General features: G+C 51.0%; 2 protein-coding genes across 4 annotated transcripts in view; one reads left to right on the top strand and one right to left on the bottom strand.

The window, feature by feature from the left end:
* The window catches only part of PSAP (prosaposin), a 35130-nt gene extending 12197 nt beyond the window's left edge, over positions 1–22933 (top strand). Inside the window, exons 2-15 of one of the 3 annotated variants that reach the window (XM_011927662.1) lie at positions 4917–5050; positions 7493–7567; positions 8165–8290; positions 10658–10858; positions 11597–11740; positions 13522–13578; positions 15419–15424; positions 17297–17428; positions 18977–19072; positions 19355–19541; positions 19633–19790; positions 20140–20220; positions 20528–20635; positions 21759–22933. In XM_011927662.1, coding sequence (XP_011783052.1) covers positions 4917–5050; positions 7493–7567; positions 8165–8290; positions 10658–10858; positions 11597–11740; positions 13522–13578; positions 15419–15424; positions 17297–17428; positions 18977–19072; positions 19355–19541; positions 19633–19790; positions 20140–20220; positions 20528–20635; positions 21759–21794 — 1541 coding nt within the window. In that variant the 3' untranslated portion in view covers positions 21795–22933. Of the gene's footprint in view, positions 1–4916; positions 5051–7492; positions 7568–8164; positions 8291–10657; positions 10859–11596; positions 11741–13521; positions 13579–15415; positions 15425–17296; positions 17429–18976; positions 19073–19354; positions 19542–19632; positions 19791–20139; positions 20221–20527; positions 20636–21758 lie in introns of all 3 variants that reach the window. The other 2 variants (XM_011927659.1, XM_011927668.1) reach the window with 2 other exon arrangements.
* Positions 22934–23286: 353 nt separating this feature from the next.
* Positions 23287–27471, bottom strand: part of LOC105502880 (cadherin-23-like) — a 22533-nt gene continuing 18348 nt past the window's right edge. The window contains exons 16-20 of the mRNA XM_011929554.1: positions 27397–27457; positions 26846–26975; positions 26565–26687; positions 26107–26211; positions 23287–24275 (exon numbers count right to left, since the gene is read on the bottom strand). Of these exons, the coding sequence (XP_011784944.1) occupies positions 23949–24275; positions 26107–26211; positions 26565–26687; positions 26846–26975; positions 27397–27457 (746 nt within the window). The 3' untranslated portion in view covers positions 23287–23948. The remainder of the gene's footprint in view (positions 24276–26106; positions 26212–26564; positions 26688–26845; positions 26976–27396; positions 27458–27471) is intronic.

The following is a 27471-nucleotide window of genomic DNA, read 5'->3' as shown; positions in this document are numbered from 1 at the left end:
GAGTGCTGTTCATGTCTTTATGACACGTTTAATCAGAAATCTCCAGGAGGTCAAACATTCTAAGAACTTTCTTGGAGTTCAGCATACTGCCTCAGAGAAGGAAATTGGTATTTGGGGGTAGGGTGTGGGAGGATAATAGAGATGAAAGGCTTTGCTGGCAACTTGTTTTGAGAAATAACTCACCAGAAAGCAGTTTTGAGTAGTTTTTATTTATTAGTTATAAATGCTGAAAATGTCATCTGCCTTGTTGGAATGAAGACTCGGAGCTCCTGGGAGCTCTTTTAGTTCAGCCCACCACTGAAAGGATCCCTCTTATGTAGCATTGCTCATAGGTTATGTGTTGTTTCTGCTTGGTTGCTTCCACTGTTGGTGAGGTCATCACCTGATGATGCCACTCATTCTCTCTTTTTTTTCTGAGACAGGTTCTGGCTTTATTGCCCAGGCTGGAGTGCAGTGACACTGGGGCCCTAGAGTGCAACCTCCGTCCCCGGGCATAAGTGATCCTCCCACCTTAGCCTCCCCAGTAACTGGGACTATGGAGGTGTGCACCACCAAGCCCGGCTAATCCCTTCTCTTTTTATGCCCCTGGGTGGATGTTAAATGCATTCTTTACCTGGAGCTGCAGTTCTCCGCCCACTGTTCAGAGGTCTGTGGGCTGGAGCCACTCGTACCAGCTCCACACCCCAGTGGAAGGTGCAAGGGATTCTCCCCTTACTTGGAGATGACCATGCATGTCTCTGAAACATTCCTTCTCTGGTCACTCATCCCCAGTCCTCCAGGGGACTCTCTGGGTGGGGCCCGGCCCTCCCCTCCCTGGCCTCTGCTGAGCAGCTCACGGTGCTCATGGGCGTGTCTCTCCTGGTGCTGTTGACCCTTGCTGTTCTGCTTTCCCTTTGAGCCTCCCGACTTCTCATGGAACCCAGTTGGTGCCATTAACACAGACTCTCTTGGAGTCTGTGTTAGCCTCTCACGGCTCTTGCTGCCTCCATTTCTCATGTGCACATTTTTGAATTCGCCTTCCAGTTAGGCGCCTGGTGTTGATATCTCCTGCCTCCTCTTCACTTCTGCCACCTCGTGCCTGGGTGGTTGAGACCCACACATGAGCGTACCTGTCCTGTCCCACCCAGAAATCTCTGGAGCTTCCTGCAGCATCGCCCACGGGGTTGAGCCCTCACCTCGGGGGTGTGTGTGGCAGGTGAGACCATTCCCCACGCACCTGAGACCTGTCTGCCTTTGCAGCCTGGCTGCCACTACTTCCTTGGCTTCGCTCCTGAAAAGGCAGGACAGTTTCTTCCCTTCCCCACAGATAACTGGACTCCGTTGGAATGTTCTTGAATTTCCCATCCCCTCTCCACGTAGCCAGCCCTTTCTGTCACCATTTTGCAGGTGCCAATTCCAATTTCGTTTTGAGGAAGACTCCGTTAGCATTGCCTTGCCGCTCCCATTCCCACGGATGTGTGGGATCACACACCGTTACTTAGATGTCTGTTCCTCCCGCTCTTGGGGGTAAAGAAAGTTGTGACTGTTCATTTGGTCTCTGGCATGAGGGCCTCGGGCTCTGCACAGTCGGTGGAGCTAGTGACCATCTGGGTTGTTTACCTGCTTGTGTGGAGAGGAACCACCCTCGCCTGTAGAGCTTTGTGATTAATCCACAGCTGGGGCCTGAGAAGTTCCTCAAGTGCTAGGAGAATTTTATGTGTAATAAAGTTTCTGGGAAAGGGATCCATGTCCCCAAAAGGTTCTGACCCACTGTTTGATCCCCTCTTAGGAGATAGGCTCTGAGAATGGGCTTTGCACCTCTCGGCAGCCGGGAGCTCCCCAGCACCACCCAGCAGTGCCTGCCCTGAGGACACGCAGTCTCTATGAACATGTGTCATCATGTCGCTCATCCTGGGAGATGAAATCCATTGCATACCACAGGCCGTTTTTGTAATACGCACCTTTATGTTTGGCTTGTGGTTGGAGGTAGAAGAGGCTGTCTTGCTAAGAAGGGAGTTTCTAGGAGTTGGAATTTACGTGTTACTTCCTGTGTCCACGGAAATCTGTTCTACGCTGGAACTTGATGACTTTATAGGCGTACCGAATTCTCCACCATGCGTACCTTTTTCCCTCCAGGTCTGAGGAAGAGGTCTGCTGCCATTCAGTAGGTCATGGATTGGGAAGTGACAGTTTGTATTAGCTGGGCCAGTTTCAGATACAAGGGGCTGCCTGAGATTATTTTCTTTTTTTTTTGAGATGGAGTCTCGCTCTGTCGCCCAGGCTGGAGTGCAGTGGCCGGATCTCAGCTCACCGCAAGCTCCACCTCCCGGGTTTACGCCATTCTCCTGCCTCAGCCTCCTGGGTAGCTGGGACTACAGGCGCCCGCCACCACGCCCGGCTAGTTTTTTGTATTTTTTTTTTTAGTAGAGACGGGGTTTCACCGTGTTAGCCAGGATGGTCTCGATCTCCTGACCTTGTCATCCGCCCGTCTCGGCCTCCCAAAGTGCTGGGATTACAGGCTTGAGCCACCACGTCCGGCCTGAGATTATTTTCATTCCAGGTTGGCCGGACCAAAACAAGTAACAAAGTCATCATGGAAAACTTATTGTTTCACATTCCTAGAGGAAGTAGGCAACCTACAAAGTATTCTCCTATGGGCCTGTGGGAGTGAGTTGTGTTCCAGAAACACTCTAGATTTTGGTCAGCTCTAGCTAGTTCCCTGCTGAGAAGGCTGGAGAAAGTAGCTGGGTGGATGTTACACTGGATGGGCATTTTTGAGAATGGGGAGTGCTGTTCACTTGCCCCGCTTTTGGTGGTGACTTCTCCGCTTGGCTCTGGTCTCCTGAGGTCTGAGCCCATCCTCTTCTGGCTTTCCTGTGTATCACTCTGCCTTCCTCTGCCTAGAGACTCATTTTGGTGGTAGCCACCTGTTCATCACTCGGGCCTTTCCTTGATTTGGAGGTAGGGCTAGGCAGTGTGTATCATGGTGTCATCATGGGTCCTTTTCAGAGTCCTAGGGGCCCAGGGCCTGCTAGGGTGTGGTGGGAGTCATCAGGTCTGGGGCTCCTATTTGAGCTGTTTCTGTGGCCGCACAGTCCTCAGAGCCCTTACCCTCATGACTCAATTTCTCCCTCCCCTCCACCGTTCCCCTGAGATTTATAACTGAGGCTGACGCCAGCCATGCTTGGCTACACTGTGGGCTAACTAAGCTTTTGTGAGCCATCTGGGGAGCTCAGTACTGATTCCCATCTGGCACACGTTTTCCCCTGGAAGCTAGAGTCCAAACCAGCAGCCTCTGGAATGTGGCCGGCTTGGTTGAGATTGCGAACTGGACGTGTTTGTGATTTTGCTTCCGGGGACAGGGAAGGCTATAACCTGGACAGCAGATGAATAATTCGTTTTCTTGTGTCTGAAGGGGTACCAGTGATCTGGCTTGAGCTTTGGGGGACTCAGTCTTTGTGTGAGTAGCTTGTGGAGGTAGTAATGAAAGAAAGCACTTCATTCCTTTCCCTCTCCTGGAGGAAGAACGGGTGCTGACCTATATAACACACGTTTCCTATGTGTGTTACACACATACGTAGAATTGGCTTACAGAGGAAAGCAGCATACAGCAAGACTCCCGAGGTTCTAAGTATGTTTCTCAGGTGATTGTGGGAATCACAGACTTGGGCCAAGTATCTATTGCAGTAAAAGTTGGTTCAACCCTACTGAGATGCCTGTTGGAGTTTGACCCTCACGCCACCATCCTCTATGTGTAGTCTGATGTAATCTTGTTTCCTAGCTGAATAGTTGGCCTAGAAGTGAGATGTGAATCTGAGGATTTTTTTCGCCATTTTTTGGTTCTAAAATCAAGGACCTGTTTTAAGAAACATAGGCACTCTCAAGGCAGTTGATAAAATGTTTTTAGGGCTGGGTATGATAGCTCACAACTGGAGTGCAGTGGTGAGATCTTGGCTTACTACAGCCTCTGCCTCCTGGGCTTAAGCTATCCTCCCACCTCAGCCTCTCGGGTAGTTGGGATCACAGGTGCGTGCCACCATACCTGGCTAATTTTTGGTAGAGATGAGGTTTTGCCATGTTGCCCAGGCTGGTCTTGAACTCCTGGACTCCAGTGATCCCCCACTTTGGCCTCTCAAAGTGCTGGGATTATAGGCGTGAGCTGCTGCAGCTGGCAATTGTTTTATGTTATAAGGATATGAATTATTTTTATTTTTATTTTATTTATTATTATTTTTTGAGATGGAGTCTCTGTCACCTGGGCTGGAGTACAGTGGCGCAGTCTTGGCTGACTGCAAGCTGCGCCTCCCGGGTTCACGCCATTCTCCTGCCTTAGCCTCCCGAGTAGCTGGGACTACAGGTGCCTGCCACCACGCCCGGCTAATTGTTTTTTTGTATTTTTAGTAGAGACGGGGTTTCACCGTGTTAGCCAGGGTGGTCTCGATCTCCTGACCTCGTGATCCACCTTGGCCTCCCAACGTGCTGGGACTATAGACGTGAGCCACTGTGTCTAGCCTGTTTTTCTTTTTAAAAAAAACCTTTCATTCTACTGCTGTTACTCATTCTACAGAAGTCACTAATCTTCCCTGTATTTGAATTTGTCAGTCTTTTCTCCTATGGTTTCTTTTGCTACTTATGGAAACATTTTAAGGTTACGAGGATTTAAAGTTCTGCTACTCCCTGATACTCTTTAAAGGTAGTTGGAGCCAATGAAAATGAACCAGATAAATGAGTCCCTTCCAGCCCTGTGACTGACAAGCCAGCTTCTTGACTGGGACAGGGGTGCATCTGTGTGGCTGGTGTCCCATACAGCTGGGTGAGGAGCTGAGTAGGGGCATCCAGCCCAAGGACAGGGCTCGCCCTCAGCCCTGGGGAAATAAGTCAGGTCGACCTGGTTTGCTGCAAAACGGGCCACCTCCTTACATTGGTTTTCATTTTAGCTCTAGCCAGCCCAGTCCTCGGACTGAAAGAATGCACCAGAGGCTCGGCAGTGTGGTGCCAGAATGTGAAGACGGCATCCGACTGCGGGGCAGTGAAGCACTGCCTGCAGACCGTTTGGAACAAGCCAACAGTGGTGAGTGCCGCTGCCCTCCAGTCCCAGCCCCAGCACTCCTCTGGGGTCCCCTTAGAGCAGCTGTAACTCACCACCATATGGACAGAGCACTTTCTCTTGCCTGGTTTTGTTTGCTTCTCACTGTGACCCTGTGTGGGAGGCAGGACCTATTGGTGAATGTACCCATTTTACAGCAGAGGAGATGGAGGCTCACAGAGGTTAAGGTTTCCTTCCCCTGAGGCTGCCTGGTCTCTTGTGGCAGACAGGATGAGGTCTTCATGCCTGCAGCTCCAGGTGCCCCACACTGCCTCCCGGGCCTCTGTGCAGATCCCCCTTCTCACCTTAGATAAGAGGCCAGTGGGTTGGCAGTGCCCATTCCCACCACTGGGCACATGGGCGCGGCTCTGTCCTTGGTCACTCACTCCACAAAGTACATGCTGAGCTTTTCAGGTACTTTCTGCCTGTTTCATATTTTGTTCTCTCCTCACTCCTCTCAAACGGGCAAACTGCTGATTGAGATCCTGGAGCGTGGTTGCAGTTTAAAATTGATTTCCAGCTGTAACCACACTGAGGAAGCTAGCACTGATTTTTCATCTAACCGATGTTAAATATAGCATATTAATGTGGGGCGTGGTCTAAGGCAACAAGCCATGGGTGCGTTCCTCACGGTCCCAAGCCCTCTCAGGAGATGCTCTGCCAACTGTGCCAGCTGAACGCAGAGCTGCTGCCCTGGGCTCACTTGGGGCTGTGCCGGCCATCATATGGTATGGGCTATGTTTGACTGAGTGGACTCCGGGGGGCCACTAGTGCTCCTTCAGTGAGAGAAGAAAACTTAGCACCATTATTTTAGAAGCAGTTTGTGAATTATTCACTGGAAAACTGCCTTCTGTGGCCATACTTGCCCTTTTTCTTGGAGACAGGGTCTGGCTCTGTCGCCTAGGCCGGAGTGCAGTGGCACAATCATGGCTCACTGCAACCTCAACCTCCGAGGCTCAAGCAATCCTCCCACCTCAGCCTCCTGAGTACTGGAACCACAGATGTACACCAGCATGCCCAACTAATTTTTGTATTTTTTGTAGAGATAAGTTTTTTACCATGTTGCCCAGGCTGGTCTTGAACTCCTGGGCTAAGGTCATCCTCCTGCCTCCCATAGTGCTGTGATTACAGGCGTGGGCTACCATGACTGGTCTGAAACTCTTTTCAGATTTGATTTCTAATTTGCTTTCCATCTTGTTTTTTAATACTGGTTCCTGTTTCCAGGTTTAACATGTGTCCAATAAGGACTTTAAAACTTCCTTCATTGGCTGGTCTTGTCATGGCCCGGCCTTCGGTTTTTTTTGTTGTTTTTTTGAGACGGAGTCTCACTTTGTCACCCAGGCTGGAGTGCAGTGGTGCGATCTTGGCTAACTGCAAGCTCCACCTCCTGGGTTCAAGCAATTCTCCTGCCTCAGCCTCCAGAGTAGCTGGGATTACAGGTGCACACCATCGTGCCTGGCTAATTTTTGTATTTTTAGTAGAGACAGGGTTTCACCATGTTGGTCAGGCTAGTCTCGAACACCTGACCTCGTGATCTACCCACCTTGGCCTCACAAAGTGTTGAGATTACAGGCGTGAGCCACCGCACCCGGCCTGGCCCACTCTTGTTATGGTTCCATACATGGTACCCTTGACCCTCTGTTTCCACAGATGTTGAGGGCTGTCTGTGGAACTTGAGCATCCTGGGGTTTGGGTGTCCACGGGGGTCCTGGAATTGATACTCCCTCAGATACCAAAGGATCACTGTATTAGCCTGACTAGGTTCAAATCGGTTTCTCTAAATGCAGCTAAATTCATAGGTGTTCCTCAGTCTCACCCAGACATGTTTCTTCTCCATGGGTGAAAAGTTGGTTGACATCAAGAAGGGAGCCTGGGCATTCTTCCCCAACGGCTGCAGGAACCAACTAGAATTTCCATGGCCTCTAGTCCAGGTGGGGGCCTTAGTGCCAATCAGAAGATTGGCTTTGGTGTGGTGGTACCTCGTTAACATGCCTGGGAGCCAGAGGAAGCGCAGGTGAACGGTTCAGTGTGGGTGTGCCTTCAGAAGTGGGTGAGGTGTTCGTTTTTCTGTCCCACCCACCTCCCTGATGTACTGATGTGACTCTGTGATTTCACCTGAGCCTCAGTTTCCTTAGAGGTGTTGTGAGCATTGATGTGAAATTGACCTGTGCCACATGGGGTGCTGCGTGGGTATGAGCAAAGGTTCTGTGTCCTGTAAATCACAGTGTGTTCTAGTGAGTCATACCTCTTCCCTCCCTGCAGTGCCCCAGCGCTGCTCATGCAGTGGAGAACCAGAATGTGACGGGAGCGTGGTGATGATCATATCCCTGGTTAGAGAGAATAGGGAAAAGGCCATAGGGAGTTCCAGTAGTGTGGGGTGTGAATTTGTGTCCTACAAATACAAATTTCTCGTATTCTTTCTCTTAGAAATCCCTTCCCTGTGACATATGCAAAGACGTTGTCACCGCAGCTGGTGATATGCTGAAGGACAATGCCACCGAGGTGAGCGGCTGTGAGTGGGGATGGTGCCTGAGCCACGGGCATGTGCACTGGTTCCTAAGAGAGCTGTGATTCCGAGTGTCTAAAGAGGAATGGTGTAGGCCTGAGGGGGCAAATGTCTTCCACAAAGGACCAAGGAGAGAAGATTTTAGGCTATACGAGCCATATACTGTCCCTGTCACGCAGTCTCTTTTTTAAAATGTAAAAAGAACGTAAAAACCATTCTGAGTTCTGGGTTGTACAAAAATAAGCTGAAGGGCTTTCTTTGCTGACCCCGGGACTAAATGCCCAAAGTTAATTGAGATGTTATGTTGCATGCCACAAACACCTAGGTCCAGTGTGGCCATCTCTGCTTAGAATTCCCTGTGCCTGTGAGACTGCAGGTCCGAGGATCTTCGTTTTGAATGTTCATGTCTGTTTTTGCCTGATTGATCTGATAGAGCCATAGGTAATGGTAACATGGCCAAGTCCTTTTCCCTGAGGGCTGGCTGCTTTCCAGGCTTGGTTTTTCTGGGAGCTATTGAGGGCCTCTTGCCTTCAGCCCATTTATTTCCAGGGAGGAAAGCCTGTCCTGATTCTGACCCTGGTGTCCTCTCATAGGAGGAGATCCTTGTTTACTTGGAGAAGACCTGTGACTGGCTTCCAAAACCGAACATGTCTGCTTCGTGCAAGGAAATAGTGGACTCCTACCTCCCTGTCATCCTGGACATCATTAAAGGAGAAATGGTAAGTGATGGGGAATAGGCTTTTCCTTGAAGGTGCTTCTGGGGCCCAGGAGAGGCAGTGGCCCCGAGTAGATTGATTAAAATGGAAAGTCTGTTCATAGCTCTGGAATTCCTCAACAGCATTTTGCTACCATTTCACATCCTGAATAGCTCCTTTGGCACAGCAGGCCGCTCTATGTAACTTGCCCTGGGGTTAGCAAGGGTGCAGCTGCTGGGGACTGGTCGGACTGCTGAAGGAATGTAAACCGGCATAACTTCAGAGATGTGAGTTGGATAGGTGATGTCCAATCTTTGACCCCTTTGAGCAAGCACAAAACTTCACTTCTGTGAATTTATTTCTGTGAACTTATAATTAAGGAATAATTCAGGGAATGTACTTGGGTGTTCAGCTACAAAGATGCTCATCTTTCATTCATCAAGTATGTATCATATGCAGACCCTGTGTCACAAACTGGGTCTTTAGCAAAGAACACGGAGCTGGCTTTATGGAATTTGGAAAGGCCTTGACAAAGAAGAGGTGTTTAAGTAACTGAAGAGGGCCAGTGGGGCAGGACTGTCTCAGGACCAAGGTTTTTTTTTTTTTTTTTTTTTGAGACGGAGTCTTGCTCTGTCGCCCGGGCTGGAGTGCAGTGGGCGGATCTCAGCTCACTGCAAGCTCCGCCTCCCGGGTTTACGCCATTCTCCTGCCTCAGCCTCCCGAGTAGCTGGGACTACAGGTGCCCGGCACCTCGCCCAGCTAGTTTTTTTTTTTTTTGTATTTTTAGTAGAGACGGGGTTTCACCGTGTTAGCCAGGATGGTCTCGATCTCCTGACCTCGTGATCCACCCGTCTCGGCCTCCCAAAGTGCTGGGATTACAGGCTTGAGCCACCGCGCCCAGCCCAGGACCAAGGTTGACCAAGGTTCTGGTGAGGAAGGCAGGGGTTGTGTCACGCACAGCCTTCTAGGCCATCTTCAAGGATTGCAAGTACAGCCTTGGAGTGTCATGATTGTAAGAGTATTTGTCAAAGAGTTTGATCTAGGTCTAGGTCCCATTGAGGGAAGCTGCAAGTGGGGAAGCCGACAGGACCCTCAGGTGGTCATGGCCTTGTGAGTGAGATGTGATGTGGACAGTAGAAATGGCAGATGCAGATTCTCTTTTGGAGGATTAAATGGACTGGACTTGCTCATGAGGGGGATGTATAGGAGAGGAAGAGCTATAAATGTCTCCCTGGTTTCTGAGAAGATGAAGGTGGAGTTACTTGCTAAAATGGAGCTAGTTGGACAGGATAGAATGAGGGGTAAGTTTGAGATGTCTGTGGGGTGAGCATGATTACAAAAGTTAAACAGTTGGGAGCCGTCAGCATATGGAAGGTGTTGAAAGCTATTGTGTTAGCTCATTTTGCGGAGAAGTGGCTTAGAATTGCTGACTCTTCTCCTCCAACAAGCAGCTTCTATTCCTTTATTTATTTATTTATTTATTTGAGACTGAGTCTCACTCTGTTGCCCAGGCTGGAGTGCAATGGTGCGATCTTGGCTGACAGCACCTCTGCCTCTTGGGTTCAAGCAATTCTCCCGTCTCAGCCTCCCAAGTAGCTGGGATCACAGGCACCCACCATCATGCCCAGCTAATTTTTGTATTTTTGTAGAGACAGGGTTTTACCACATTGGCCAGGCTGGTCTTGAACTCCTGACCTCAGGTGATCCGCCTGCCTCGGCCTCACAAAGTGCTGGGATTATAGGTGTGAGCCACTGCGCCTGGCCTCCTATACCTTTAAAGGAGAGGTGAGGGGAGCAGAGGTAACATTTAGGAAACTTATATTAGTCTGTTTTCATGCTACTAATAAAGACATACCCGAGACTGGGTAATTTATAAAAAGAAAAAAAAGATTCAATGGACTCACAGTTCCACATGACTGGGGAGGCCTCACAATCATGGTGGAAGGTGAAGGAGGAGCAAAGTCACGTCTTACATATCAGCAGGCAAGAGAGCGTGTGCAGGGCAGCTGCCCTTTATAAAACCATCAGATCATGAGACTTACTCTTACTAAACAGCACAGGAAAACCCGCCCCGTGATTCATTTACCTCCCACTGGGTCCCTCCCATGACACGTGGGATTATGGGAGCTGCAATTCCAGATGAGCTTTGGGTGGGGACACAGCCAAACTGCATCACTGCCTAATAGGAGAATTGGGGAAGCTTAGGGGCTGCTGTGTGGTTAGGCACTTGGATTGAGTAATTTTGACATTCTTGGGTTTTAATTTAGACAATAGGTTTGCGTTTCTTTTAAGGGATTTAAAGAGAAGGACTAATTCAGAGGCACCAGATGGCCTGTCTTATTTTCCCCCCGGGGAGAGGATTTTCAGCAGGACTTCTTTCCTTCCCACCAGAGCCGTCCTGGGGAGGTGTGCTCTGCTCTCAACCTCTGCGAGTCTCTTCAGAAGCACCTGGCAGAGCTGAATCACCAGAAGCAGCTGGAGTCTAATAAGATCCCAGAGCTGGACATGACTGAGGTGGTGGCGCCCTTCATGGCCAATATCCCTCTCCTCCTCTACCCTCAGGACGGCTCCCGCAGCAAGCCCCAGCCAAAGGTAAGACAATGGGCTGGCCACTGAGGACCCCATTTTTGGTTGCACTGGAGATGAGAGACAAAAGGGGCAGAGAGTGCCTTAAACAAAAGGGGTAGAGAGTGGCTCTTAAACAGGGGCTTATCTCTGTGCATAACTCTGCAGTTACATGAACCAGCCTTTAAATGGTTGTACCATGAAGTTTCTAAAGAATAGGATATTTAAAATATACAAAGGTTAACCCCCTTTAAAAAATTTTTGCTTCTTTTATTTTTGAGCAGGGTCTCGTTCTATCACCCAAGCTGGAGTGCAGTGCTGTGATCATGGTTCATTGCAGCCTCAACCTCCGAGGCTTAAGTGATCCTCCCACCTTAGCCTCCTAAGTAGCTGACAGTACAGATGCACACCACCACACCTGGCTAAATTTTTGTATTTTTTGTTTTGCTGTGTTGCTCAGTCTGGTCTCAAACTCCTGGGTTCAAGCGATCTGCCTGCCTCGGCCTCCCAAAGTGCTGGGATTACAGGTGTGAGCCACTGTGCCTGGCCATCCTTTTTATTTATACTAAACCCCCTTTTTACACCTTACTGTTACTATAATGAACACTCAATCGATTTTAAGCCTATCAGTAATTTGAGAGCCTGTAAAGCACCTTAGGAACTGGCCAGTAAGTGCCCACTAATGCTGTAGCCCTGAGTATATAAGGACGTTTTCCTAGGAATTTGAATCCTCTTAAGTTGCCAACCTAACTGCCTCTTCCGTAGGATAATGGGGACGTTTGCCAGGACTGCATTCAGATGGTGACCGACATCCAGACTGCTGTACGGACCAACTCCACCTTTGTCCAGGCCTTGGTGGAACATGTCAAGGAGGAGTGTGACCGCCTGGGCCCTGGCATGGCCGACATGGTGAGCCTTGTGTCCTTGTGCATTGAGGATGGTCTGGGTCTGGGAGTTGGGCTCTGGAGGCTGGAGTAGGGCGTTCAGACAACATGGTTTTCTTTTTAACCAGAAAGCAGCTTGAATAGGTAGTACAGACTTGAATCTGTTTTGGTTAATGGCATCTGGATATGTAATAAAACTGGGGACAAAAAGTAGGAGACTGTTTCTGGGAAGATTTTGTTTCCTTCCAGGCACCCTGTGTTTTAGGAACACTGTAGAAACACTTTTTACGGCCCCCCCCCTTGTTTTTTTTTTCTTTTTTGAGACTGAGTCTCACTCTGGAGTTGCCCAGGCTGGAGTGCAGTGGTGTGATCTCCGCTCACTGCAGCCTTCACCTCCTGGGTTCAAGTGATTCTCCTGCCTTAACCTCTGGGATTACGGGCGCATGCAACCACACCCAGCTAATTTTTATATTTTTAGTAGAGATGGGGTTTCACTGTGTTGGCCAGGCTGGTCTCGAACTTCTCACCTCAAGTGATCTGTCCACTTGGCCTCCCAAAGTGCTGGGGTTACAGGCGTGAGCCTCCGTGCCCGGCCTTTACCCTATTTTTGAAAGCTTGGCTAATGTATGTGACACTCAGAATTCTAACTGTGCTCCTGCAGCAAGCATGGTTGCTGACCATGGTTCACCTGGAAGCCTCTCTTAGTCCTGTGGGCTCAGAAACTCATTTTGTTAGCTCCTTACTTAGATGGTTTCATTCTGGGACCCTATTCCAAGATTATTAATCACAGGTGGATGTGTAAAACCAAAATGCCAGTTTTAGTACCTGACAACTGAAGAAATCTGCTAGGCCGGCAGCTGAGGAGCTGGTTGTAATCTCTCTGTCCTTTGGGGTCTAGAGAGGCTTTTGGGTGGAGTGGCTGGCTCTAGGAGATGAGGCCGTCTCCATTTTTTTTTTTCTTGAGACAGGGTTTAGCTCTGTCACCCAGGCTGGAGTGCAGTGGCACAATCGTAGCTCACTGCAGCCTTTACCTCCTGGGCTCAAGCAGTCCTCTCCTCAACCTCCCAGGTAGCTGGGATTACAGGAGTGAGCCACCATGTCCAGCTGAGGGTTTCTCTCTGACTTTCTGTTAGGAATGTCAATCAGGTGAACACTCACTGATGTTGAAAGTCTCAGAATCCTGTAGCCTCATTTTAAGTGTCTTTGCATAACACCGTTTAAACAGTTTCCCAATTGAACCCTCTCTGAGAGGTTATGTCATGTTACCTTTGGTCCTGTCTCTGTAGAAGCTCCCCAAATACAAGGAGCAAGTCTGTGGAGTCTACTGGAAGTATCTAGATTGTCTGAAAATAGGCAGTTAAAAATCATTATAACTTGACTCTACTGGATTTAAGCCTTATAATGCCATCTGAGATTGTCTAAATGGCTTTGAAAAGTAAGCTCCAGTTCCTTAACAGTGTATCTCCTAGCTGCCTTCTCTCCAAATTGCCACTGAATAGTTGCTGTGTATGATCCTGGGGCAAGTGAGGTTGTAAGATAAAGGAGACAGGAGGATGGAATCTTTAAGGTCCCTTACAAAACATTTTCAAAACATCTTTTGCACACATTTCCTGTGAATGATAGAATAACCAAATGGTTATTTTCATCTTATGAAAACTGACCAGAGCAGACATTTATAAAATTCTACTTTAGAAAGTTGCTTGCTAGTCACCAGTTGACGCTGTTGGAAATGCTGGGGGAAAAGTTGGTTGGTTTGTGGTGCACTGTTGCAGTGATTTGTTAAGGAATCTGTTTTTCTCTCCCCAGTGCAAGAACTATATCAGCCAGTATTCTGAAATTGCTATCCAGATGATGATGCACATGGTAGGTGGCACGGAGGCCCCTTGTTAGCATTTTTCTTTCTTTTTCAGGTTTCGTTATTTCTAGCAATTTTGAAAATTATATGGTTTAGTTTCCCTTTTTTACCTTAGAGTACTGAATTGGGCTAAATCGAACCCTCTGGCTAGGAGACTCTCCACTTGCAATCTCAGTACCTCCCCTGTCACGGGAGAGGCTGAAGCATCTTGATCCGCAGGACTGCCCTGGTGGCTTCCTGGCAGTTTGTTTGCCTCTGTCCATTCAGGCCGGCCACCAGGTTTCTAGGTCTGGCTTGAGCCCTGGGATCTGTAGAAGTCAAGTGCTCTCTAACTAAGCCAGGTGTGAGAATGGCTGTGTTGCAGCCTGAGTGGGGGGAATACTGCCTCCCAGAGTTTGTCCCGTGCATGGCAGCAGTGTCTGCTGAAGCTGCTGCTTGAGCTGGTAACTCCTGAGCTGGCTTTGGAGGCATTCAGGTGGTAGCGGGTGTTCCTTCATTAGAATCAAGAATACCCATTCCGGAAATGAGCTCGCTAGTCCACGCAGAGCAGGGTGGCCTGCTGACGTTAGGAACAGGCACTGCCTCCTTACATCTGATTGGCGGGGCTGAGGGGGTGGGGGCACCTTTTCCCTGTCTGTCATGCTGACTTTCTGATTACTTGAGATTGACATACCATCGTTTGAGTTTGTTCTCTGATCCAGGGGTCAGCAAACTGGCCCGTCATGTTTTGTACAAAAAGGGTGTTTTTTTTGGAACACAGTGATGCCTGTTTTGTGCTACAGCAGCACAGTTGAGTAGTTGCAGCTAGAGCTTGTGGCCAAGTAGCCTGAAAGATTGACTCTCTGACCTGTTCTAACCACTCAAGCAAGCCAAGGAGGAGGAATAGTTTATTTGGGATTATTACTCACACCCTACCATGTTCTAAAAACAGTTAAAGGCAGCTTACAAAGACATGCACCTAAAGTAGGTAAAGATAAGCATTGACGGGACTTAACCTCGTGAAGTACTTCCTTATAGTTAACTTAAAATATTTTTCTCATTATAAAACTTACACTGTGTAGAAATGTGGACAATACTTTTCTGCCCATTGAATACTTCTGGCCATTGAATATTCTTGTACAAATGATTAAGTGCTTGCATAATAATCACCTGTGTACATAGAGAATTTATATAACCGGTCCACGGTGGCTGGATATGTCTAGATTTTCAGGTTTGCCTTTGGGAAGATGAATCTCCTTATAGCCAAATGCATACCTATATGCATATCCCTGCCTTTATTATGAAACTGCTGAATGGAAGCATGAGGCTTTGCATATGTTGTTAAATTGGCCTTCTAGCTGGCATTCGGCCACCTGCGGTAGATTGCCCTAGGATCCCTGACCCCTCGGTGTTTATAACACAGCCCGCTTCCTGGGGCAGCCCTGTGTCTTGTTCGCTGGTGCTGCTGGTCACTAACCTGTGGGAAAGCCTTGCAGGCCTGGGGCTGGCGTGGGCTCCTGAGGATGGAGACCCTTCATCAAGTGGCATTTTCTGGGGCTCTTGCTGCACAGTGTTTTGAGTGTGATTTAGTGTGTTAAGACCTGGAGATGGTGCACACATGAGCAGGACAGCCCCCAAATGGTCTATCCCTGCAGGGCCAGGAAAGCTTTCAGGGCCCCCTTGTCTACAAGATAGCAGGAACACGGTAGGTTGCTAAGATCTGACCGCAGGAGCATTTCCCCTGAACTTCTTGGGACATCCTTACACCTGGTTAACTGCTTGATTGTTGTTTTAATTTTTCTTAACTGTTGTGTCCTTTCCTTTCTCTTATTTTCACCTCCGATTTCCTGTTTTTTTGTTCAACAGCAGGATCAGGTATGTGTCGGGGAATCTGCTTGTAGTAGTGGTCTGCTGCTTCCTCTAGTTACTTTGCTTTTTTTTGGGTGGGGGGGTGTGGCGTGATTAGCTCTGACAGATACAAGGAATGGCTATGAGAGGCAGAGTACCTGTCTGTTAATAGGCTGGGGAGGGCTTCTGCATTTCTCCCCTGTAATTCAGCCCTTGAGGTGTTGGGGAATCTCATCTCCCCTTCAGGGGGCCAGAAAAATGAAGTCAACAGAGCCTTGTGCTCTGGTCATGATCCATATACAGCATATGTACATGCAGGCCACCAGTGTGACGATGGGGAACCATGGGTGGCCCAGGAGGTGCCTCAGCCTCCTTTAACATAGGCCGGTTAGGAAGTCCAGTGTAGGTCTGGCTTCCCTAGGGCACCTTGTGTCTGTCACAATGCAAGTAGGCATTGCATGTCTTTAGTGCTGTCTTTCATAACCACAGAAATGCTTCAGCTGCATGAGCAAACATTTGCAGACAGCCAGCAGACTGTTCCTGGCTGTTGGATCCAGAGAATTGGAAACAATCTCTTGATTGTGGCTTCTGCCCCTCTGGGTAACAGGGTCCTTTGGGATCTAGAGCCACATCAGATGGCATGCTACAGGAACCAAGTGCCCAGTCCATACTTGCTCTGAGTCAGTGTCCTTTGGGGCCATCCTGAACACTGCCACCTCTGAGCATTGGCATCCATCCACTGGGATTAGCATTGGAGCTTTTTTTTGAAGGTATTTTGAAGTCTAATGGGAGAGGACTTGGGTTGAAATGCTTGAATTTTTACCTAGGCCTCCTCAGAGAGTTGGAACAAAGCTGATGGAGGCCGAAGCAGCCCTATACCTCCTGAATATTGGCATCTACTTTTTTCTAAAAAGCTTGCTGTATCTTCTGCATTCTTATTATTTATTTATTTTTCATTCTTAAGGTGTGCCAAAGACAGGGTATTTGGGATTTGCTTTCCAGACTCCCCCAGTCTTATTAATTCTCGAGCCTTCTTGATATTAAAACAAGATGAGCCATGGTCATGGTCTAGCTCTTTTCCCTTAACAGGTCCCGTTTTTAGCACCTTTGTTCCTGCTGCTTTAGGGTTTGGTGCTGGGAGGCAGATGCACTCAGGCTCAGAGCTAGTTGCTGGTTGCATTTATTTCCACGGTATACAGAGTGTATACACTTGTCTCGCTCTTGGCCGTCAGAGCATCACGGTCAGGATTCTAGACTGTCCAGTGCTCTGTGTTTGGTGTCTAAATGGTGAAAGGGGAGCAATCTGGAGACCTTGTGGCTTAAAATGATTCATCCATTTGAGGGGTTGGGTTTTCATGTGCACTGTGTGCAGTTGTGAACATAGAATGTGGTTTTTAAAAAAGCCAGCATTTCCCCTTAATGCATCATTTTAAATGGTCCTGCCGCTGAAAGATCCGGTGTGGTTTTATTTCTAACACATTTGGCTTTCTGTTAGTTTACGGGCATGGTAGTTCCCCCTCTAGAAAAAAACATAGCTTAGTTCCTACCTAGAGTGACCTGAAAAGACACATTCTAGAGCAGACCGGGTGTCCTTGGAGATGTGGAAAGTGCTGGGGAGTCTCCCTTCCTCGTGGTGGCCCTGGATGGAGGCTGTGTTCGATGTCCCTTGGGAGCTTTGTGTGGTCTCCTCCCTGAGATGTAACTGGCACATATGCACTGCTTCAGACACAAGCCCTTTAACATGGAATCTGGAATCTGCCCCCTTGCGGGAGGGGGAGAGGGAGGCAGCCTCAACCTGGGCCCAGGGTGCTGTCCAGCTCCTTGTCCCCTGGCTGGACTGGGACTAAGGGGCGGTGGGCGCAGGCTTGCTGCTGACTGGTTGTTCTGTGCTCTCTTCAGCAACCCAAGGAGATCTGTGCGCTGGTTGGGTTCTGTGATGAGGTGAAAGAGATGCCCATGCAGACTCTGGTCCCCGCCAAAGTGGCCTCCAAGAATGTCATCCCTGCCCTGGAACTGGTGGAGCCCATTAAGGTACCTGGTGTCACTGTGTATACTGGCCAGGACTGTGCAGTGCCACACCACTCCCTGCTGTGTCACATTGCATCCTACAAGTCACTTGTTTCTTTAGGTTCCCTGCCTGGCTCCTGAAGGTCTTTGAGTTTGTGATCACTGGTTTATGCTATCCCCTATACTAGTGCAGCCCCCACCCCTGAGTTCTTTTGAAAACATTTTATTTCCTTGGTAGTAAACCCTAATGGTCGTGGGATCATTAGCCTGAGTATTTTCAGCATGCCATTCAAAGGTGACTTTGCGGTACCTGGCTCCAGCCTCACCTTCTCACATGCACTGTCTGGGTCCTTCCCCATCCTGTGGCCCTGACAGACTGGATGTTCCCAGCACACCCCTCAGAGTATGCGGAAGCCTCACTGGGCCTGCAGCCTATATACTAAATCCGTGTGGGTGTCTGTTTTGTTTAACTAGAACACCTCACTTGGTGAAGGTCAGACTACTTCCTCCCATAATACATTTGTATTTGGCATTTATTATGGGCCAGGCAGTGTGTTAGGGGCTGTGCTGAGCAGATGATGTCATTGTGCCCGTGGGGCTTACATCCTAGTTCTTCAAGACCCGGGCTGTGTGATGCCTTAACGCATGGCACATGTACACGCTTCTTGTTCTAGAACATCCCACAGCACTTGACTGCCAGCTGTTTGTCTCTCTCTGCCATCTTCTCTCTGCATGTGCAGAGTGTGTGGCCCAGGGGCCAGGCCAAAGTGTCAGCTGGAATCCAGGAAGCCCTGCTTCCTGCCTTCTTCTCCACAGGGTGCTCCTCAGCGCCAGCCCGCTGACCAAAGTGCGGCCAGAGAAAGTGAAGAATTATAGCTCGCGTTCCAACCACATGTGACTACTTAAATTTCAATGAAATACCATGGAGCAAAATTAAAAATTCAGCCCCTTGGCTCCACCAGCCACATTGCAGGTGCTCAGTGCACAGGTAGCTAGAGCCTATAGTGGGCAGCAGGGATAGACAACATTTCCACTGCCACAGAACATCTTCTGTGACAGTATTGCCTTTTTAAAGGTGGGTTCTAGAAGAGCATTCTCAAGTGCTAATGAGACATGGCAGACACACGAGCAGACCTGAAATGTGTTCACCATGCTGCCTTCTAGATAGTGGACCGATAGCGAGCCCCTCCCTTTGCTTTTGGTCCTTCATCCTCCCCAAAATGAACCCTGAGTGATGAAATGATTGTAACTGAAACATCATCAGGACAGCTCTTTGGGGTGGACAAGGGACTTTCTAGCTCCTGAACTGTGAATTCCTGGGTTTTGTTTTGGTGGGGTTAGGGGGAGGTGGTGTTGGTAGAAGATTAGGGAAGGAGGCAGGTGGGTCTCCCACCATATAAAAATAGGGAATTATCTTGGATATTAGAAGCCACACATCATCTGGAATTCAGTAGGCAGTGGCCCTTGATGTGCTAACCCACCCTGGTCTCTGCATCCCCTTTCCTTTAGGGGAGCAAGACCAAGGACTGTGAGTCCCAGCATTAAAGTACTCTCCTTCTACTCTTCCCACAGAAGCACGAGGTCCCAGCAAAGTCTGATGTTTACTGTGAGGTGTGTGAATTCCTGGTGAAGGAGGTGTCCAAGCTGATTGACAACAATAAGACTGAGGTATGCTGTCCTCCTGGCAGAGAGAGGCCCTCTTCTGCCTCCCGAGCCTGAATGTCCCAGTGGGAAAGTCCCATAGGAGGGAGGGCTTGGCCCAGCCTTGGCATGTGTACAGCCATGTCCCCATCTCGTGGAAGGCAGTCCTCACCTGTGGTTTGGTAGTTTTCTGGGGGTGGAAACGGCACCCACCATTGACTCGTTTCCTGGTCATGTTAGTATTTTCACAATCTCCCCAACCCTTGCCCAGCCTCCCATCTTCTCACACGATCCTTTCCTGTGTTTCAGAAAGAAATACTCGACGCTTTTGACAAAATGTGCTCGAAGCTGCCGAAGTCCCTGTCGGAAGAGTGCCAGGAGGTGGTGGACACGTACGGCAGCTCAATCCTGTCCATCCTGCTGCAGGAGGTCAGCCCTGAGCTGGTGTGTAGCATGCTGCGCCTCTGCTCTGGCACGCGGCTGCCTGCGCTGACCGGTGAGTGCTGGGTGTGGTGTGGGAGAGGATGGTGCCCCTCTTGGGTCAGGGAGGGCCCTGCCAGCATTGAGCCCGCTGCCCTCTTGTGTAGTTCATGTGACTCAGCCAAAGGACGGTGGCTTCTGCGAAGTGTGCAAGAAGCTGGTGGGTTATTTGGATCGTAACCTGGAGAAAAACAGCACCAAGCAGGAGATCCTGGCTGCTCTTGAGAAAGGCTGCAGCTTCCTGCCCGACCCTTACCAGAAGCAGGTATGCCTCGGCCTGGGCTGCGGTAGGCCAGCATGACAGAACCTGATGAAGTATGCCAAGGCTGGGGTACATTTTGATGGAAAACCAGCTGTTTCTGCCTCCGGGCATGGAGTCCAATGAAGTTTTACTTGGAGGTGATTTGTTGGCTTAAGAGGAGCCACTGGGGGAAGCAACCTGAAGTAGAGGCCAAATGTAGATAGAGTGTCTGGGAAGGGAGGCCCCAGGACCCAGTGGGCTGGGAATGCCAGGGGCTCTCAGGGAAGAATGTATCCAGGTTGCCTGGCCTTTTGTGCCCCACTGTGCTTGGACACCCCCAGGGCTGGACCTGTGTCCCCGCTTTCCTTTACAGTGTGATCAGTTTGTGGCAGAGTACGAGCCTGTGCTGATCGAGATCCTGGTGGAGGTGATGGATCCTTCCTTCGTGTGCTTGGTGAGCCTCACTGGGTGGTGTGGGTCCTCTTGGGCAGCTGTAACCTGGGGGGCTGCAGAGACCCGGGAGGGTTGCTCCGAGACTTGGCCATGCGGTGGAGTCTCTGGGTTCCGCTGTGGGAGAGCCAAGAAGGTAGGGAGCCAGTCCCCCAAGCCCCATCGCTTTCCTCAGCAACTCTGATGTTCTGAAAGAGCGTGGTGGAGCTCTGATTCTAGCTCCTTCTGGAAACTGTTTTCTTAGTTTTGAAAGGGATACATTGGGCAGCTCTCATTCTCCCCCTTTCTTTTTTCCTTTTCTCACCATATAGAAAATTGGAGCCTGCCCGTCAGCCCGTAAGCCCTTGTTGGGAACTGAGAAGTGTGTATGGGGCCCAAGCTACTGGTGCCAGAACACAGAGACAGCAGCCCAGTGCAATGTGAGTAGCCCAGCAGCCAGCGCCACCAGCCTGTCTTGCCCTGGGGTAGCCTGTGGGAGAATCCTGCTTTAACGGGAACCCAGTGATCAACTCTCCACCCTGCTTTTACGTTGTCAGAAAACTGAGGCTCAGAGAGGTGGTTAGGCTTACTCATGGTCCCCCAGAAAAGACAGGGTGAACTCTACTCTTTTAGTGAAGGGTGGGGTGGATTTTTTTGCTTCTGCTTTGTTGCTCTTGTCTTCATTTCCCTTGTGACAGTGTCAGACTTGTACAAGGTCACTCCAGGGATTGCACAAGGTCTGTGGGATTCATTGCCCAGATCTTTGCCCAGGTCCTGTCCCCCGGAACATGTTTGCCCTTGCTGAAGCTGGGCCTGAGTCTCTTCACTCAAGGCCCTGAGAGCTGGCCCCTACCCAGCAGCCCTAGGGCACTGTGGCCCTGGCCTGGCCTGGCCTGGCCTGGCAGCCACCAGTTAGATGACTTGTGCTGCTTCCCTGGGTGGGGATGTTTGGTCCGGTCCGTTACTTAATGTTGCTTTGCGCAACTTTTCCTTCCTCACCGGACTTCCTTGTGACCATGTCAGTGGCGGTTGTGTCATCTTGGACCACTGCAGGGAGGGGCAGGGGGCCCCCATTCTGGCATGTCCAGCTCTTTCCTCCAGCTAGGCTCCAGCTCATCTCCACCACCAGCCCCACCCCACGGCTGGTTCTGCTGCTGTCCTGGGGAAATGTGGGTCCGCTTCTCAGGGCCCGAGCTAGTGTGTAGCCTAACTCAGGCGAGGAGGTTCTGCCTGGGAATTAGCGTGCAGGCTGCTAGCAGGACGCTGGGTGCCGGGTGTAGGCAGGTGAAGGGTCCTGAGCCCTGCCTGCGTGGGTACTCATCTGCAGACTACTGCAGGCATCTGCTGCTCTGGACTCGTGTCTTAGAAGTTCCCAAAACTCTGATGGCCATGTGTTCCCTGTTTTTAAGTGAGATCCTGTCCTGGGTCTTCAGCATCTGGTGCCGTCTAACTGACCTAGGACAAGAGAAGAGGTCCCGTTTGGGGGTGGTATCTGATACACCGATGGGCGGGGAATGGAGTTTGTCATCTGAAGACTAAACTCAGCTTCCTCTCTCCTACCAGGCTGTCGAGCATTGCAAACGCCATGTGTGGAACTAGGAGGAGGAATACCAGCTTGGAGAAACCGCAGCATTCGTTTTTTTCTACTTGTGTGTCTGGGAGAATGAACGCACAGATCTATTTGACTTTGTTACAAAAATAGGGCTCCCTCACCTCCCCCATTTCTGTGTCCTTTATTGTAGCATTGCTGTCTGCAAGGGAGCCCCTAGCCCCTGGTGGACATAGCTGCTTCAGTGCCCCTTTTCTCTCTGCTAGATGGATGTTGATCCACTGGAGGTCTTTTAGCCCGCCCTTGCATGGCGCCTGCTGGAGGAGGAGAGAGCTCTGCTGGCATGAGCCACAGCTTCTTGACTGGAGGCCATCAACCCTCTTGGTTGGGGCCTTGTTCTGAGCCCTGACATGTGCTCGGGCACTGGTAGGCCTGGGCTTCTGAGGTGGCCTCCTGCCCTGGTCAGGGACCCTCTCCCCTTTCCTGGGCCTCTCAGCTGTACAAAGCAGCAAAACAAAGGCAGTTTTATATGAAAGATTCGAAGCCTGGAATAATCGGGCTTTTTAAATGATTTAATCCCCGCTGTAATAGCACAGGGATTTTGGAAGCAGCTGCTGGTGGTTTGGGACCTCAGTGGGGCCAAGAGTTCTCTGTCCCTGGTTCAACTGTGATTTGGCTTTCCCGTGTCTTTCCTGGTGATGCCTTGTTCGGGGTTCTGTGGGTTTGGGTGGGAAGGGGGCCATCTGCCTGAATGTAACCTGCTAGCTCTCCAAAGGCCCCGCGGGCCTGGCTTGTGTGAGCGTGTGGACAGTGGTGGCTGTGCTGTGTCTGCTCGTGTTGCCTACGTGTCCCTGGCTGCTGAGGCGCTGCTGCAGCCTGCACCCCTCCCCTGTCTCACAGAGGCTCCTTTTGACCTTTCTTTTCAAATAAATGTGGATGGCGAGCTTCTAGGCCTGTGGCTCCTGTTAGAGGGCAGCATGCTGAGGGGTCTGCTGGGTGTGGGTTGGACGCTGGGGTGTGGGTTGGATGCTGTCTGCAGCTCACTTGGGCACCCACGCTTCTGTCCACTTCTGGTTGCCAGGAGACAGCAAGCAAAGCCAGCAGGATACGCAGTTGCTATTAAATGGACTTCGTGAGTTTTGTTTTGCACTAAAATTTCTGTGATTTAACAATAAAATTCTGTTAGCCAAATCTGGGCTTAAGTGTTTCTGTGACTCTTCAGCTGGAAGAGTGTGTTCCTCTCTGATGAGCTCTGAGCCCATGACACCTTTGGGGCCCAGCACTCCCATGACCCCTCTTGGCCAGAGAATGAAAGCAAAGTGGATAAAGGAAAAATCCCACCTGGTCCTCCCCAAGACTCAGGGCCAGCAGTAGGTCAGGCGCCCCTGAAGGTCGTCTCTGCCCTTCATCCGCCCCGTCCCTGCTCCCTAGAGGCCAGAGTCAGAGCACGTTGCCAGTTCCTTGAGAGTTGCCTTGCTTTTTAAACAAACCATTCCAGAAACTTGTAGTGAGTACCACTTAAACAAAACCAAGGGGAAACTATTGAGGGAATAACTTAATAATTTTAAAAAGGAATACACACGAACACTCCACATTCAAAACCCAAGGGAACATCAGTCACTTCTCTTTATAAGCTGGGCACATTTGGGAAGCCAGTGAAATGGAGAGAATGCTTGTTCATTGACATTGACCTTGTCCATGTGGGGATGCCACCTCCACCTGGACATCCAGCAGGAATGTGGCGGAAATGCAGCAGGGCTTGGACTGGAGTCGGGTGTCCGGCCAGCAGGGGATGCCCGCGCCAGGCCTCCCTTGCGCCTGCTCAGCCAGAGGGGATAGTGCTTGCAGGGTGGAGCCGGGAGGGAGGAGGGCCTGTTGGCCTCTTTCAGCTCAGCCTGAGCCGAGCTGGTCCCCAGACTTCTGGGCCCCAGTGACCCTCCTTACCTTGTCCTTAGACGCTTAGCATTTTTGTTTGGTTTTCTTATAAAAATAACAGATCTTAAGAAGGTAGAGGTCAGATGCTGAATGAGCATCTGGCAAAAGTGGGATCTGAGCAGCTGATGCAGGCCGCCAGGGCCAAGCCAAGGTTGTCCCCCAGGCCTGGCCTTGGGAGGAGCTCCCCGACCGACCCTGTCCCTGCCCTTGCTCCCTGGGAGGGGGCAGTGGACAGGTGCTGCTTACACCCACGAGGCTTCCCTGTCTAGTCACAGCTCTGTGATTTCCAGGGGGCTCTCCATGATCACATCGCGAAGTTTGTGCAGGGGTGTGGATTTGGCGGATTCTGTGCGGGCGTTGCGCTCGAAGGCAGTGGCCTCAGCAGCGGTCAGCGTCTCCAGCGAGCGGCCCAGGCCCTTCTGGTCATCCTCAGGCAGGCTGTTGAGGTCGGTGGCCAGCAGCGTGCCCGTGCTGCCGTGTACCACATGGATCCCATCGGGCCCCTTGAGCTCCACTGGTGGCTTGTGGCGGAAGCGCAGGCTACCCTGGCCTGGGCTGTGATCCCGTGTCTCCTCGTCCAGCTCAGTCTGGATCAGCTGCAAGAGGCCGGGACCCCCCTATGCTCAGGGCCATGCCAAAAGGGTGAGCAGGTGGATGGCCCCAGAGACCTACCGGCTATGTGGCTGAACCCTGGGCTCCTACCTCAGCAGGCCTGTCAGACTGTTTCTCAAACTGTGTGGGAAGGGGAACAATGAATGCTTAAGGTGCTGCAGAGTGGTTCTCGGGAGGATCGGCTTCTTGTGAAAATCTGCGTGTGTGTGTGTTGAGATGAAGTCTCGCTCTGCCACCTAGGCTGGAGTGCAGAGGCATGATTTCGGCTCACTCTAACCTCCACCTGCTGACTTCAAGTGATTCTGCCTCGGCCTCCCGAATAGGTGGGATTACAGGCATGCCATGTTGGCCAGGCTGGTCTGGAACTCCTGACCTCAGATGATCCACCTGCCTCGGCCTCCCAAAGTGCTGGGATTACAGGTGTGAGCCACCGCACCTGGCCTTTATTTATTTAGAGACAGTGTTTCTCTCTGTTGCCCATGCTAATGCAGCAACATAAAGCTCACTGCAGCCTCGAACTCATGGGCTCAAGTGATCCTCCCATTTCAGTTTCTTGAGTAGCTGGACTACGGGTGTGTGCCACCACACCTGGATGAGAATCTTTAATTTTTTTTTTTCTTTTTGAGGCAGAGTCTTGCTCTGTCGCCAAGGCTGGAGTGCAGTGGTGCAATCTCGGCTCACTGCAACCCCCGCCTCCTGGGTTCAAGCAATTCTCCTGCCTCAGCCTCCCGAGTAGCTGGGACTATAGGCACTCGCCAGTACGCCCGGCTAATTTTTTGTATTCTTTAGTAGAGATGAGGTTTCACTGTGTTAGCCAGAATGGTCTCAATCTCCTGACCTCGTAATCTGCCCGCCTCGGCCTCCTAAAGTGCTGGGATTACAGGCGTGAGCCACTGCGCCCGGCCGAGAATCTTTAATTTTATATATTAACTTTGGTGCTCTATAAAAATCCTGGGATGCAACTGTGGTATCTGGGTTTGTTGCCAAATTGACCTCAAGCAGATCACCTCTAATTGTGTCCAGGCAGAAAATGTCAACAGGACAAGCTGCAGAGGATAAATAGGTGGGGTGGAGACTTGAAACTGGCACTCTTGTCCTGCATGAGGCTATTCGACTAGCTTATTCCTGTTGAGAATGTGGGCCCAGCTGGAAATTCATTTTTAGGTAAAGCCTGACTTTTGTAAGTGTTGACATAATCACTACAGGCCAACATATGTAGGCCTATTTGACCCCGATGGCCAGTTTCTTTTCTTTCCTTTCTTTTGAGACAGAGTCTCACTCTGTCACCCAGCGGAATGTGGTGGCATGGTCTTGGTTCACTGCAACCGCCGCATCCTGGGTTCCAGCAATTCTCCTGCCTCAGCCTCCTGAGTAGCCGGGATTACAGGCGTCCACCACCATGCCTGGCTAATTTTTTGTGTTTTTAGTAGAGATGGGGTTTCACCATGTTAGCCAGGCTGGTCTCGAACTCCTGATCTCATGATCCGCCCACCTCGGCCTCCCAAAGTGCTGGGATTATAGGCATGAGCCATCGCGCCCAGCTGAGTTTCTTAAAGTGACATCACCCCCAAAGGTATGTTCTTGAGGTCTTTCTCTAATCTGAGAAAGACTGCCTTAGAGCCTACCCCATTCCTGTGAAAGCCCCCAACAGCCCAGAAAGCAGAGCCTGCTGTCTGACTTCCTGGCCCCCACCCTTTGCCGTCTTTGGTCCAGGCTGCAGAGCTCCAGGGACATAGAGAAGGACAGCAGGACAGCAAGAGACAGCATCCCCAGGCTGGGGCACAGCACACAGCTCCCGGCCACCCAGCTGGCTACCTCAGAGATGGAGGAGTGGCAGGAGGAGGCTTTTTGCACCATCCGCTGTGCAAAGAGCTTTTTGAGCCGCAGGTAATCCTCCAGGACCACCTTCAGCAGCGAGCCCTGGGGGAGGGAAAGGGTTAACCCCTGCCAAGGCCCTTCCCTGCCTGCCCCACCCCTCGCCCACTCCCTCTGGGAGTCAGGGGTACACAGAAATCTGATCCTGGTGATCCTAGGGCAGAGGATGAGCAGCAGAGCCTGGAAACGGTGGCCAGCCCAGACATACATGGACTCATTCCTGAGCCCTGCCCTTAAGGCCACTACAGGCTGGAGCAGCCCCCCATCAGCCCTGGTGTTCTTGCCCCAGTGGAGGGTGGGTCTAGCTGAGCCTGGAGGTCTCCACCGCCCTGTGTTCTCTGGAGTGGGGTCCAACCGCAGCCAGGGGACTGGGTATGGAGCCTGGGGGGAGGGCTCACCTTGATAGGCCCCTCACGAATGATCTGGCCCAGCTTGGCAATGTTGTCATACTCCTGGATGGCAGCCCGCAGGTATCGGTCATCATCAGGCTTGACAGCTGCTGGCTCACGCCCAAAAGTTCCCTGAGGAGACGGGACGTTAGCTGGAGCAAAGGCAGACCCTACACACATGCACAAGGGAGGGGGCTACCCCTTAAAGAACCCAGCTCCTTGGCCAGAGGTCGCAAAGACCCAGCCCCTCCACTCCTGCCCCTTGTGATGCCTGACCGCCTCTGGCTCACGTGGGTGCGCGTGGGGCTGTTCCACAGGTCGGCGATCTCACTCAGGTTCTCCGGTAGGTCATCCTCATGCTCTGCCTGGGCGGCCAGTTCTAGGTTCCGACAGAAGGGATCCAGCCACACAGGGTTGGCTCTGCAGTTGGGGAGGGAAAAGAGTGAGGAGGGAGGGAAGACTCGACTAGACAGGTGCCCTTCCAGCCTCGCCCCACATCCTGCCCATTTCCCTGGCCATGTAGTGCCTTTCACTGACTAGGGGTGTGAGGCCCTGGCATCTGTGGTGCATGCGCCTACACTGGGATCCTGCTAGAACCAGGACTGCATGTCCGTCTGAATTGCCTTTGGTGCAGAGGCTTCACCCTGCAACCACTGCCCAAAGTCTGCACCCTCTGGAACTTGAGGCCCACTCTGAGGATGGAGGGAGGGTGGCCCACCCACCAGGGGGCGCCCACAGCCTGGGTTTCAGCAGCCCCAGTGCTGGGAGACTGCAGCTCTCCCCAGCTGGGTCCTGGGAGGACTCCCTGCAGGAGACTGGGCAGGGCCACTACCCCACTCACCCATCAAAGGAGTACTTGTTGGTGTTAGGCATGTCCATGATATCGATGAAGCCGCGATTCCCTGCAGGGAGAAGA

Source organism: Colobus angolensis, unplaced genomic scaffold, assembly GCF_000951035.1.
Source record: "Colobus angolensis palliatus isolate OR3802 unplaced genomic scaffold, Cang.pa_1.0 Scaffold12, whole genome shotgun sequence".
Classification (NCBI taxonomy): Eukaryota; Metazoa; Chordata; class Mammalia; order Primates; family Cercopithecidae; genus Colobus; species Colobus angolensis.
The sequence above is the reverse complement of the archived record's forward strand: the minus strand, read 5'-3'. Positions and strand labels throughout refer to the sequence as shown.